This window comes from Bos mutus, chromosome 25 (assembly GCF_027580195.1).
Source record: "Bos mutus isolate GX-2022 chromosome 25, NWIPB_WYAK_1.1, whole genome shotgun sequence".
Classification (NCBI taxonomy): domain Eukaryota; kingdom Metazoa; phylum Chordata; class Mammalia; order Artiodactyla; family Bovidae; genus Bos; species Bos mutus.
The window spans coordinates 18,725,981-18,739,197 of NC_091641.1; the positions used below are offsets into that span (position 1 = coordinate 18,725,981).

A 13,217-nucleotide genomic window follows, 5' to 3' on the forward strand; every position below is an offset into this window, starting at 1 on the left:
CGTGGTGTGCCGGCAGGACCTTTTGGGGAGACTGTCTAGCCCACACAGCTTGTTTGAGTGGGTTTCTCTTTCTTGTACCCAAAATAGTCTTGCAAAAATAGTACTTGAAAGAACTGAAAACAATTCTTAGCCAGAGTTCCCAAGGAGTGTGAGTGTGTGATTTCTTTGCAGAAGCCTGGAGTTTTGTAAGAAAATGGCACAGAGAAGGTACCCCTTTCATTCAATAAACTGTCACTGATTCAGAATTAGTGATGAATACGCCACCGTCATGAAGTGCCTACCTGTGCCAAGTACTGCTTCTGGCTCAGTACCCTGGCGAAATCAGGTGGGACAAGACCCTGCTCCCATGCACTTGATCTTCTGGGAGGGAGAGTGAAGTCATTAGGATGATTTGGGAGAGTAATACATCCTCTGAAGAAAATAGAACAGTGGAACAAGCTCAGAAGTGGAAAAAGGTCTTTAAATTAGGTAGTGTGGAGAGGTCTTTGGGGGAATCTGAAATGTGAGCCAAGATCTGAAGGACAGATAACCAGATACCTGCATTGTAGTAGTGGGATTGGGGCGGGGGGGGGGAGGGCAGTGGGGGGCAGAGAATTCCCAGAAGAGGAAAGAGAGAATTAAAATGTCCTGGAGCTTCCCTGGGGGCTCAGTAGTAAAGAATCCGCTTGCCAATGTGGAAGATACGGGTTTGATCCCTGATCCGTGAAGATCCCTCATGTCATGGAGCAACTAAGCCCAGGCACCACAACTATTGAGCCTGTGCTCTTGAGCCCTCGAGCCTCAACTCCTGAAGCCTGGGGGCCCTAGAGTTGGTGCTTCGAAACAAGAGATGCCACCGCCACGAGAAGCCCATGCACTCAACTAGAGAGTAGCCCCTGCTTGCCACAGCTAAAGAAAAACAGTCCTCAAACCATCGAAGACTTGGCACAGTCAAAATAATTACATTTAAAAAAATTTTAAAAATAAAATGCCCTGAAGTGAGAATGAACTTGGTCCCAGAAGAGAAAAGGAGACATTTCCACAGTCCGTTTTGGGGGCAAAACCCCACAGTCAGCCTGTCCAGTAGGCAGGCCATGCACATATGGGAAACCAAAAGCTTCCAGCACAGAAATACCAGCATTTACTGTTCACTCCCAGGAAGCTGGAAGACCACCCTTCCAGTGGAAGACAGCTTGGGGACAAATGAAAAGAAATGCTGTGTGTTTGGAGCCAAACACCTAGGTCTGAATCCCAACTGCACATCTTGACCAAGTTCCTTGACTTCTCTGTGCCTTGGTTTCCTGACCTGTACAACGTGACTGATCCCAGTAGCTGTCTCACCAGGTTCTTGGAATGATTGAAACCATGGCTTGGGGCAGAGCCTGGCACCCACAACATGTGTCCACCACTGGCATTCTTACATATTGCTACTATGATTCTTTCAGGTCCAACGCTTAAATCGTCACCTCTCCGTTTCATTAAATAACCATCACTTGTCTGTGATTCATTTTTTGGTGCTGCTTTGTAACAACAGGAGTGCACCTAAACTCACTGATTTACATCAATTCAACAGTTAATCTACACTAGGAATGATTCTTGCTGTGGTTTAATCACTAAGTTGTATCCAATTTTTGCAATCCCACCAACCTCCTCTGTCCATAGAACTTCCCAAAAAAGTATACTGGAGTGGGTTGCCATTTCCTTCTCCAGGGGATGTTCCCAATCTAGGGATCTCTTTTTTTTTTTTTTAACTTATTTATTTTTTATCAAAGGAAAATTGCTTTACAGAATTTTGCTGTTTTCTGTCAAACCTCAACATGAGAAACCATGTCTCTTGCATTGGCAGCTGGATTCTTTACCACTGAGTCACGAGTGAAGTCCCTTCAGTCTGGGATATAAAGCAGTCAGTACCAGCCCCCTATGAGGAATTCTAACACTGTTTATGAACCTGAACAGTAGTAGTTATCTTACAATCCTCCCCTCAGTTCAATAAAAGGTAGAAAGTAAGGGAATCTTGTCTTTGAAGTACGACATTTTGGCTATGTTCATAGAAACAATATCTTCAGACTACTCTCAAACACACCTGACACACCTCTAGTAGCAAAGATAGCCAATCAAAAGTGGGTGGGAAGGAAAAGGAAGAAGTGCTGTCCCAGAGAAAGAGGACTCCTTCTAGTCACTGTTTTCTTCTCTGACACCCCTCCCTAAAGTATTAAAATTTTGTTCTTGCAAGTCCTTTGCAAGTTTTGCTAAATTTATTCCTCGTTATTTTGTCTCTTTGCTTGGTTCTATAAATAGGATATTTTCTCTCATTATATTTTCAAAATGCTTGGCATGGACATATAGGAAAACTATAGATTTTGCATAGTAATTTCCTTACCAGTCACCTTAAAGAATTTCATTATTATTTCTAATAGTTTTACGCATGGGAGTGGGGATTGCTTATCTTAGGTCTTCCAAAAAGAGGTTAAACTACTAGCAACAGGTGATAATTCTATCTTCTCCATTCTTATTCTTTTTCACCTCACTGGATTATCTATTTATTCCTGAGCAATGGTAAATAGCAATGATGATAATGGGCATTCTGGTCTTGTTCTGGATTTAACGGTGATATTTCTAGTGTTACACCATTAAATACGATGCTGGCTTTGGGTATGATCTGATTTTATCAGCAAATGTTCTAAAAATCAGGAATAAACACTTAGCTTTACCAGACTGTTTAGTATCCACAAAATAAATAAGATTTTTCTCTAAGTGAAAAGTATGAAGAATAAACCACACAATTTTTTAGGTTTCCCAAGATCAAACCATCCTTCCACTCCTAGAATAAATGGCACTTTGTCAGGACTTTACCTTGTAATGTAATCGCTTAATTGTCCATTTCTCCACTTGAGTTCTTTCAGATCACTGGCTATGAATGATTTATGTCTGACACATAGCTGACATTTAATACATGTTTAATGAATAAATAACTGAACTAACAAGTACACTCAACCTCCTCAAACTAAACACTTGTACCTCTTTCTGACCTAAAAAAGTGGGAGAGATCATACACCTTTCCCAGAGTGGATCTTCAGATGTTTACTGTATATGTGGTGTTAGTACAGTTCAGTCACTCAGTCGTGTCCGACTCTTTGCGACCCCATGAATCACAGCACACCAGGCCTCCCTGTCCATCACCAACTCCCAGAGTTCACTCAGACTCACATCCATCGAGTCAGTGATGCCATCCAGCCATCTCATCCTCTGTCGTCCCCTTCTCCTCTTGCCCCCAATCTCTCCCAGCATCAGAGTCTTTTCCAATGAGTCAACTCTTCGCATGAGGTGGCCAAAGTACTGGAGTTTCAGCTTTAGCATCATTCCTTTCCAAGAAATCCCAGGGCTGATCTCCTTCAGAATGGACTGGTGGGATCTCCTTGCAGTCCAAGGGACTCTCAAGAGTCTTCTCCAACACCACAGTTCAAAAGCATCAATTCTTCGGCGCTCAGCTTTCTTCACAGTGGTCCCTAATTCTTTTATCAATAGAATCCTTGAATATCTCATTCTTTATGGGGAAACTCTTCCCTATGGTTGCAATGGGAATAAGCCTCCTTCCCTACTCTCATCACCACCCCAAGCCAAAGGGGTGGCTACATCCCCCAGGCCTGAAGAGAGCACCACACAGATTGTTTAGGAATGGGTACATGATCCAATCTGGGTCAACAGCATCTCCAGCAATTTCTTACAGAAACCCTTAAGAAAAAAAGTTTTCCGAAAGAATTGATAAACCAAAAATTGCTTGTCTAGGGTTGCTGCTTACTGTCTTGCTTAAGGTGTAGTGAGATAACCTGAGAACGAAGCAGGTACAGCAGAAAAGACCAGAAAGAAACAGAGACCTGGATTCAACTCTTCCTGAAGCCATTACCCCTTAGACTTTCTAAGGAATAAATCAATAATTACCTTTCTTGATTTACAATAGTTTAAGCTCAATTTCTACCACTTATAACCAAAAAAATAAGGCCTAATGCATGTGCTGATTTGTTTTCCTGCATTTGTGCTTTATACATTCTTAAATAAAGGTTGAAAGTAAAAAAGTGTTTTAAAGGAAAGCGATCCTAACTAGCGTGTGTTAAAAATCAACCTCCTGCTTTTAATTAATGGCAAGATAGGCAGAAGGGCTCCCTCCGTGAATTATAATTTCAGATTGAAATTCCCAAGACAGTTATAGAAGAGCTTGTTAACCGCAGAAACCAATAGAATCAAGAAATTACTTTAACAGGGTGATGGTTCCATCAGTTCCAGAGATACCATCCATTATGCAAAACCAAAACCTTTAAAACTTTCTACTGTACAACCCTAGCAATCCCTCATTCACCTGAAGTCTCACAGCTTCTCTCCTGACTCAATTTAAAAGTAAAAATGACTGGTATGATTTACAAAAATAAAAATAAATAAATCATGACGTGATGGCTGGAGAACTCCCTAGTGAAAACTGCCAAATCTCAAGACAGGGAGTTCTGCGGGGTCTGTCTGAACCATCCTGCATTCTCAAAAGCTTTCAACTCTGCTGAAAAACTAAAGACAAACATGGCCTTGGCATCCTAAACTCCTCTGTACCTATCGGGGCAAGTGGCATCCATTTCTATCATAGATAAAAATGTCAGCGGGCCAACCCAGAGAGCCTCACCAGCTCCCTGTCCCATCTCCTTTATGGGAGAATTTTGGCTTCACTTGCCTCCTGAAATCAGACTCTTCTCCTTCAGCTCAAGTTACAACAGACTAAATTCTGGAATCTGGTTTTGATTATTCTCTGGAGAGCTACTTAAGAGATGCTTCAGGGTTGGAAATCCCTCATTCAGACATAATCTTGAAATAAAAGGCTATGTTCAAATGAAAAATGCATTACAGCATCTCTTTAGGGCCTTCTGGGCCCTAAAGGGAAGGATAAAAGGAAGGAATGGAAGGAAAATGAAGAAGAAAAGCAAAAAGAGGAAGGAAAATGGGAGAGAGAGCGGAAAGAAGGGGAAAGGAAAATATGTCATAACCTGTGTAGGGCACTTTGAATGTCATTTCATTTCATTCTCACATCATTCCCTTGGAAGGAAATACTATTGAGCCCATTCTGCAGATGAAGACATTGAGGCTTGGTGATATTAATTCATCCAAGGTCTTACAGTGAGGATGCTGTATGACCGGTTCAGAGATACAAATACACATTCTAAAGTACATTGCTTCTAGCCGACTAGCTTCTTTCCTCCAAAGAGTCCAATACAAGTTTGCTCTAGAACCAAAATATGTTAGTGACTGAATGGACCTTATGGAGATTATAAAGTCTCATCATGTAAGTGGGCTTCTCTGGTGGCTCAGTGGTAAAGAATCTACCTGCCAATGCAGGAGACACAGGAGAGGTGGGTTCAATCCCTGGGTCGGGAAGATCCTCTGGAGAAGGAAATGGAAACCTACTCTGGAATTCTTTACTGGGAAATACTATGAACAGAAGAGCCTGGTGGGCTACAATCCATGGGGGTCACAAAGAGTCGGACGCAACTGAGCATGCATGCATCATGTAAACAACAGAGAAGGAAGGAAGAAAGGAGAGGGAGGAAGAAAAGAAGGAGAAAGGAAGAAGCTATTAAGAAAACTGATATCCAATAAAATAAGTGTGTGGCAAAGAAGGACCTAGAACCCAATTTTTCTAACTCTTAAGTCTTTACTTAAGAGTTAGTCTTAAGTCTAACTCTTACTCTTCACAGGACTCTGTTCACAGGACCAGAATCTGTTTTACTGGTGCAACTGATCACATGGATCAAATACAGGCACTCCTGATTAAGCAGTGAACAACTGAGAATTTTCCCGCCCTCAAGAAAATGTTTGCTGGGAACAAAAGGGAAATTTATTTGTAATTGTCTTTTTCTGCTTCAGGCTCCTGTTTATATCCAGCTTCCTTTGTTGTTGTTGTTACAATATATCTGAGAGACTTCCCTCATGCTGTTGCAAAATTGGTTAAGGGGGAAAACATCTAAATTGAAAGAGCGCACTTAAGCCACAATTCTGGCAACTGCAGAGGGTACTGGTATGCCAGTTACTTTCAGAAATGAGTTTAAACCAAAGGTCACTAACCAGTAGCCAGCTGGCTGTAACCAGCCCACAGATGTGTTTTGCTTGTCCCACAGTGCTGGCCCACATGGCACTTTTAAGAAATCTCAATCTGCTGCCAACGTTAAAAACCAGGCCACTTCCATCAAAACCCAGATTTCCAGTTTCTCTTCCCAAGTGGAAGACAGAGTTCCCCTGATGCCACATTTGCAAACGGAAAAGGCATGGCTGGAACAGAACAGCGGCTGCCCTTTTGGACAGAGCGTCTGTGGCCCAGTTTCTCCCCACCTAGTCTATTTCACTCCAGTGTATTACCCACACGAGCCCTGAAGGCATCTGATGAGTGACCCTTGATTTAAAAGGTTAAGCAGATGTAGACTGCAAAGCCCATCATTATTAGTCTTTTCCCAAAAACATCCCCAATAAAAGCCTCCAGTTAATGTTATGGCAGCTGTGAAGGGATATTCATTGTTTTAGAATATATATTCACTTTTATTATTTCACTTATTCCTCCCAACAACCCTGCAAGGAAGGAATTACTCTCAGGTAAACTGAAGCTGAGTGATATTTAAGTCAGTTATCCAACCCAGATCATTCAACTAGTAAGTTGCAAAGCCGAGTATTGAACCCAGTTTTACTCAGTTACAAACACTGTAGAATGCTTTGAAAAGAATACTTTGAGAAGCCATGAGGTTTGTTTCTACCTCAGGGCCTTTGCACTTGCTCTTCCCTCTGCTTGGCAACCTCTCCACTCAGGTCTTCACATGGGAGGATCTTACTCATTCACGATACTTATACGACCTCCAGAGAGTTTTTCCCTCATCATTGATAACACGTACACACACACACACACACACACACACACACGCACGCTCATTACTTTCTATGCCCCTGCTACTCAAAGAGAGGTCCAGAAATCCGCAGAATCAGTATCACTTTGGAAATTTGAAATTCACACTCTCAGGTCCCTCCACTAACCTATGGAATCAGAACCTGCATGTTAACAATACCCCCAGGTGATTTGTGTGCATTTAAAGTTTAAACAGCGCTGCTCTACAGGATGGAAATAAATACAGCAGGAGGCACACATGTAATTTCAAATTTTCCAGTAGCCACATTAAAAGAGTAAGCAGAAAGACCTGTTCGTTTGCTGTCTCCCCTTTCCCCACTCCCACCCCCACTAAAATGTCAGTTCCAGGAGAAGAGGTGCTTCATCTGTCTTGTTCACCCTTGTATCCCCAACACCTAAAACAGTATTGGAAACAGGGTAAGTATTATTAAATGTCTGTATCATTAAATGTATCATTGTAAGTATCATTAAATGAATGAAAGAAGGAAGGAAGGAAAAGATTTTGCTAGCACTCTACCTACCAGCCTTTGGACAACTGCAGCTTCAAATCTCAGCTCAACCCCTGAACGGCTAAGCAACCTCGAGCAAATTGTTTTTCCATCTGAGGGCCAACTGTAAAGCAGAAAGGCTGCTCATTTGCTCACAGTCTCATCATGCCACCTAGATGTGATTACACGTCTATAAAGCGTGAACTGCCATGATAACACATGTTCAATTCACGCCAGTGCCTTACACAGCCGTCCTTCCTTCTCTCTCTAAACACCTCATCTGAACGATGCTGTGGACTACGCTCCTCTCAGTAGCACAAGCAAAACTACTGAACCTGCTTCCCCAGGCTATTTCCCTCCAGCCAACAGGACGTGTATCATAACTGCTGACAGTGGAGACATCTTGACCCCATGGAGGGTCACTTCCCATTGCCCTACAGCTGAGAGGCTTTCAAAGCCAAGAAGTCAGTCACTGGACAGTCTGTGATCTACAAGATAGACCACGGCTCATGTCATCGCATTCACTTTGATGAGTTCTGCAATGGCAGCCACTTGGCTTGCCACAAGGCCCCACCCCTTAGAGGACTGTAAGGTGTCTGCCCAGACAGTATGTATCAGCTCCTATTGAAAAGCATATCGTAGCTTTGTCCTTTTACTTTCGGGGGAGGGGGTGTTTGATCTACCCCCATTTATTAATCACTGGCCTGTGTCAATCCACCAAGTGAGGCTTGCTGTTCCATAGCTTTAACACACATCCTAATCCATCAGCCTATCTTGCCCTGCAAATCTGATGCACACGTTCTAATCTCAAACGTGTTTTTAAATCACAGTAGATCCACAGCATAGGCGAAAGCAAAACCCGGATTTAGACATAACTGGAGTGACACGGAGGAAATAAAACCCGGGCTGCTTAGTTAAATGCGACAAAACTCTCGCCAGCTCTGCCGAGAGCAGCCCCAGTTTCTTCTTGCTCTCCCTCTCGCTGACATCACAACCACCGGAATCACTTGCAGAATCAGTAGGCTACTAGGAAGCACATTGAAAAGAACAGGAAAACAAATAATGGGAAAAGGGGATCAAAACCTTTAATTAACCTGTGAATCTCCATTCAGGCAAACAGTAGAGTAAGATTTCAGATAAAACACATACCATACTATAGCCATTTAACGGGGAGGTACTATAACCATTTAAGTAGAGATGCCACCATTTAAAAGACTGGAACCAGGAAGAAGGGTTTCTGTTACTGGTTTGAATCAATGCCACTGCTTCCCTTCTACAATATGGTGAGGATGCCATCCCCTCTTCGCATATGGGAGGGAGAGAGAGTGAGTGTGAGTGTGTACTCAGCTGTGTCCAACTCTTTGCAACCCCATGGACTGTAGCCTGCCAGGCTCCGCTGTCCATGGAATTTTGCAGGCAAGAATACTGGAGTGAGTTACCATTTCCTCCTCCAAGAGATCTTCCCAACTCAGGGACGGAACCCACATCTCCCACATTGCCAGGTGGATTCTTTACCACTGAGCCACCTGGGAAACCCATGAAGAGAGAGGGGAGCTAAAGGGATGGAGTCAACAGAAATCCCTAAAATGCCCTCAAAAAGCAAGGCTGAATCTGTTAAGGCTGGAGAGCTATCCTAGGATCTGAAAGGTTTCTGGGAGTCTTCTCAACATCCAGATTTGGGTGGAAAACGACGCCTCGATGTTAGATAAGATTCTCCTGCAGTAACTGCCATCAGCTTCACTAAGTGTAATAAGGACTTACCCTGGGTGTGATGCTGGGGCAGCAGATGGAAGATACAGAGATAGCACATGGTCCTCTTAAGTGAGGATCGGGTGAATCTAGTTCCATTTGCATCTCTTAGTCCTATGGGATGCGGAGTCCCAAATACCACCCGTGATGGCTGAGGGTACCACATGTTGGAATAAGATCTTCAACAGCCATGTCCTATGAGTGAGGCAATTTACACACCTCCTTTTCCCAGCTGCAGTGTAAAAGAATGTGGCATCTGTCAGCATCATCTATCTTTTCATTCAGAGAATGCTCCCGACCCTACAATGGGACCTCGTGACATGCAGTCCACATTACACCATTCATCAACTTTATTTTAAGTCATCTGAATAAAACACCTCCTTTTCCATTTCCAGCTGCCACAGAGCAACTGAAACACATGTTGGAAAGATTTGATCTTTATTCCTCCCTCTCCCCCAAAGGGCATTTGACACTTCTCACAAGATATATAGCTCTAAAATTAGAATTGGAAAAAGCCATGGTTACCCCCTTAGAGCCACCGTTACCCCACAGCAGAAACCTGAACATTCCTACAACCAACAATTTAACAACTGAAACCTTCCCAGACATCATACCCCTTTTTTTTATTTTGCTGTTGTTGCATTAATCATCCTAACACCTTTTTAATTATAATTGCAAACTGGAAGCCATGGCTTGTGATGTTATAAATACTGATTTTCCAGTTAAATTAGGCATTTGCTGTTTTATGTTTTGATAGAAAGGGACTGTTTGAAGCCTCCTAAAACATTGCAATTAGTTCTCTCTGTTGAAACAGACAAGACATGAACAGACACATTTGCTGTTTCAGTTTAATGTGCTGGAATGTTTATGCCTAAGTGTACTTCTCTCAAGCTTTGAAAGCATAAGGCATATTTTTAAAAGGGGAAGAAATCAATCACAATACACACATTATATATTTCCAAAGTTATTTCTAAAACTTCCCCAGCCTGTAATTTAAACTTAAAAAGCACATCTCTTCTACAAGAAGGCGACCTGTCAGGAAACAATCCTTATTTTACCTATTGGCTCTGTTAAGATGATAACATCACTTAGCTGACAAAGCCTGTGTTTCTGGTTGACAATTGCAATTAATTACTGAGATGCAACCGAGATGCAGCCAGCCATCCAGATCTGTTTTCCAGAGTCATTAAGAAAAAAAAAAGAAAAGGAAAGAGGGAAGGGCAGGGGAGAACGCTGGTCGATTAATTTATTTTACCTGCACTTAACTTACTACTTCTCCCTTCCCTCGCTGCTGGCAGAGGGTGGGAAAGGAGGGAGATGAACAAACAACTCACTAGACACAAGCTCCAATCTGTTGCAATGAGGCACGGGTTAGAAAGGGCAAAGGTGCAGGGCATGAAAACTCCTAGGGCATCAACTGTCATGTAGACACAGATGCTCCTGATGCAAAATTAACCCGGGGTTCAAGCAGCCCAAGAGGGACGGAAAGTTCTGGAGGTGGGGGGCATCCTTAGTCTTTACGAGAAAGCCCAAACTCCCAGCATCATCTTGTTAACTGTTCCCGGTTCATTCTGCTCTAAACTGAAAACACTGAAGTTGGATTCCAGCCACGAAAATGCGTTTGAGGGCGATCTTGAGAGATTCCAGGAAATCCCAAAGCCCTTTAGTCAATCCGGCTTGTCCAGCTCCATTCCTCGGCGTCCCCAACACAGAAGCGCACCGCCCCGCAAGAGCCTGGCTTAGGAAACACCCCGCGGACACGAGGGCTGGGGATTCCCAGACTCGGAACTAGGCAGATTCAGAAAACAGCTCCCTGGACGAGGAGTCTGAGGCAGGCAGAGCAAAGGGACCCCTCTCTCCTCGCCCTGGAATAAAGTGATCCCTAGCGAACCTCCAGCCCTGCCCGCCGTTCCCCCCAGGCTGCCCCGCCAGGATGCGCAGAGCCCTCGGGGGCTCACGGCTCTCGGAACGCTGCCCGGATCCCCAAGGGCAGGGGGAGCGGCTGTTTCCCGCGTGGGTCTGTCCCCACGCGCCCATCCCATCCGCCGAGCCCGGGGTCCTACCTGTACCACTCCAGCCCCTTCTCGTAGTTCCTGTCGAAGAAGTGCGGCTCTACGCCCACCGCCCGCACGTCCGGGTGCACTCGGATTGCCTCCAGCAGCGCGCGGGTCCCTCCTTTCTTGACCCCGATGATCAGCGCCTGGGGCAGCTTCTTCTCGCCGTAGTCGGGGGTGCTGGCGGCGTTGCCGCTCCCGTTGGCCGCCCTCCGGCCTGCGAGCTCCTCGTCCGTGGTGCTGGACTCCGGCGCTTCCCTCTCCACCAGCGCGCTCTGCGCCGTGACCATCTCGCCGGGGGTCAGCGGGGTCCGGAGCCAGGCGTCCCGGGCGCCCCCGCTGCCGCTCGCCAGTCCCCAGCCGTCGGCCCCGGGGGCGGCGGGCTGCCTGGGGGGCTCGGGCGGCTCCCCGCGGCTCGCGTTGTCCGGCGGCGGCGGCGGCGGCGCGGGCGGCTGCGAGGGGGCGCCGAGGCGCACGGGGGAGGCGGCAGCGAGGGTGGCGGGGGCTCGGCGGCGCCCGGCGGCTCCTGCAGCGCCAGGGGGAATTGCAGGGAGCCCGAGCCGCCCAGGAGGCTGTAGCACAGGTAGGTGACGGACAGGGACAAGGTGCACATGAAAAGCAGCTTGCGCGCCGGCGGGCCCTTAGCCGAGACGCCGGGCGGCGGCGGCGCGGCGAGAGACGGAGGCGGAGGCGGAGGCGGAGGAGGTGCGGGCCACGGGGCCATCGCGGCTCCCGGCTCGCGGCGGCGGCGGCGGCGGCGGCCCCCGGCGCTGCCCGGACATGGTTTCAGCCGCCGCCCCCGCCGCCGCCGCCGCCGCCGCCGCCGCTGCCCAGCCGCTCCGGCTGCATGAAGCGACGCCGCTGCGCCCCCGGCCCTGGCCGCTGTCCCGCTGCGCCGGGGGGGAGCCCGGCCGCATGGCCCCCCCTCCCCGCTCTCCTCGCGGCGTCCGGGGGGCCCCCCACCACCCCCCTCAGTCTCTGGCAAGGGGACCGAGGGGGGCGCGCGGACCCGCCGGCTGCACCTGCTCCGTCTGCAGCGCCCCCGCTTCCCCGGCTCCGCCGCGGCTCCCGCTCCAGCTTCTGCCGCCGCCGCCGCGCGCTGTGGCAGCCCCGAGTTCCTTCCCCGCTGCTAACTTTCTGCCGGGAGAGCGGAGAGACGCGGAGGGGGCCGGGCGCGCGCCCCGCGCCGCCGAGGGAAGGGGGAGTGCGCCTCGCGCGCGCCTGTGGAGGGGGGCGCGGGCGCGCGGGCGTGCGCTCGGGCTGGGGCACCCGGGGAGGCGGAGATCGCGCCCCCAACCCCGCGCGCCGCACGCACTCGCTGGAGGTGTTCTCCGCCCCGCCCCGCGTGCTTCCCCTCCCCTGGGAGCCGGGGACGCCGGGTTCTCCATTCCTCTCCCGGTACTTTTGAGGGACGTAGAGCCGGACGCCCGCCGCCGGTGCTGCTCACCGGCGAGCTGGGGGACCCGAGGGCAGCGACCTCTCGCTTCCCCTTTTCCCCTGGGACTCCGAGCAAACTCGGCCCATCCCCCGACCCGCCCTTCTCTCACCCTGGATAGCCTCCTGCCTTTAGTCCAGGAGTGGTTTCTTCATAACTGCTCTCTCATTCCAACTTCCATCTTTCCATTCTCCCCATCTTATCTTGAAGCTCCTGACGGGTGGAGCGTTGACACAAACCCCCAGGTTTCTCTACCCCTAGAGCTTTCGCGTCCTTCCCCGCCACCGGGTGACTGCGCATTCTGCTCCAAAAGATGAGTCTGTTCCCTCATCCACACCCTTAACCACAGGCACACCTGCGCCCCTTGGAGGCGTTGCCACTAAAGGAGTTAGATTTCCCTGGACTGAAATAGACTGTGACCATCATCGCTCTAAACACCTTATAAGCAGAGGCAAGTTGGATTGCAGGGTGTCTATGCATCGCTTCACTGAATTTTTTTAAGTACATTATTTTCAGCGAAATTTCCACCCCTCACGTCCCTCTCCAGGGGAGGTAATGGTAAACATCAAATGGCTTTGGAAGATTCA

At 47.8% G+C, this 13,217-nt stretch overlaps 1 protein-coding gene across 1 annotated transcript in view; it reads right to left on the reverse strand.

Moving 5' to 3' along the window:
* Positions 1-12,125, reverse strand: part of HS3ST4 (heparan sulfate-glucosamine 3-sulfotransferase 4) — a 504,558-nt gene extending 492,433 nt beyond the window's left edge. Inside the window, 2 exon segments of the mRNA XM_005889365.3 lie at positions 11,205-11,676; positions 11,679-12,125. Coding sequence (XP_005889427.2) covers positions 11,205-11,676; positions 11,679-11,919 — 713 coding nt within the window. The 5' untranslated portion in view covers positions 11,920-12,125.
* Between the last annotated feature and the right edge of the window lie 1,092 nt (positions 12,126-13,217).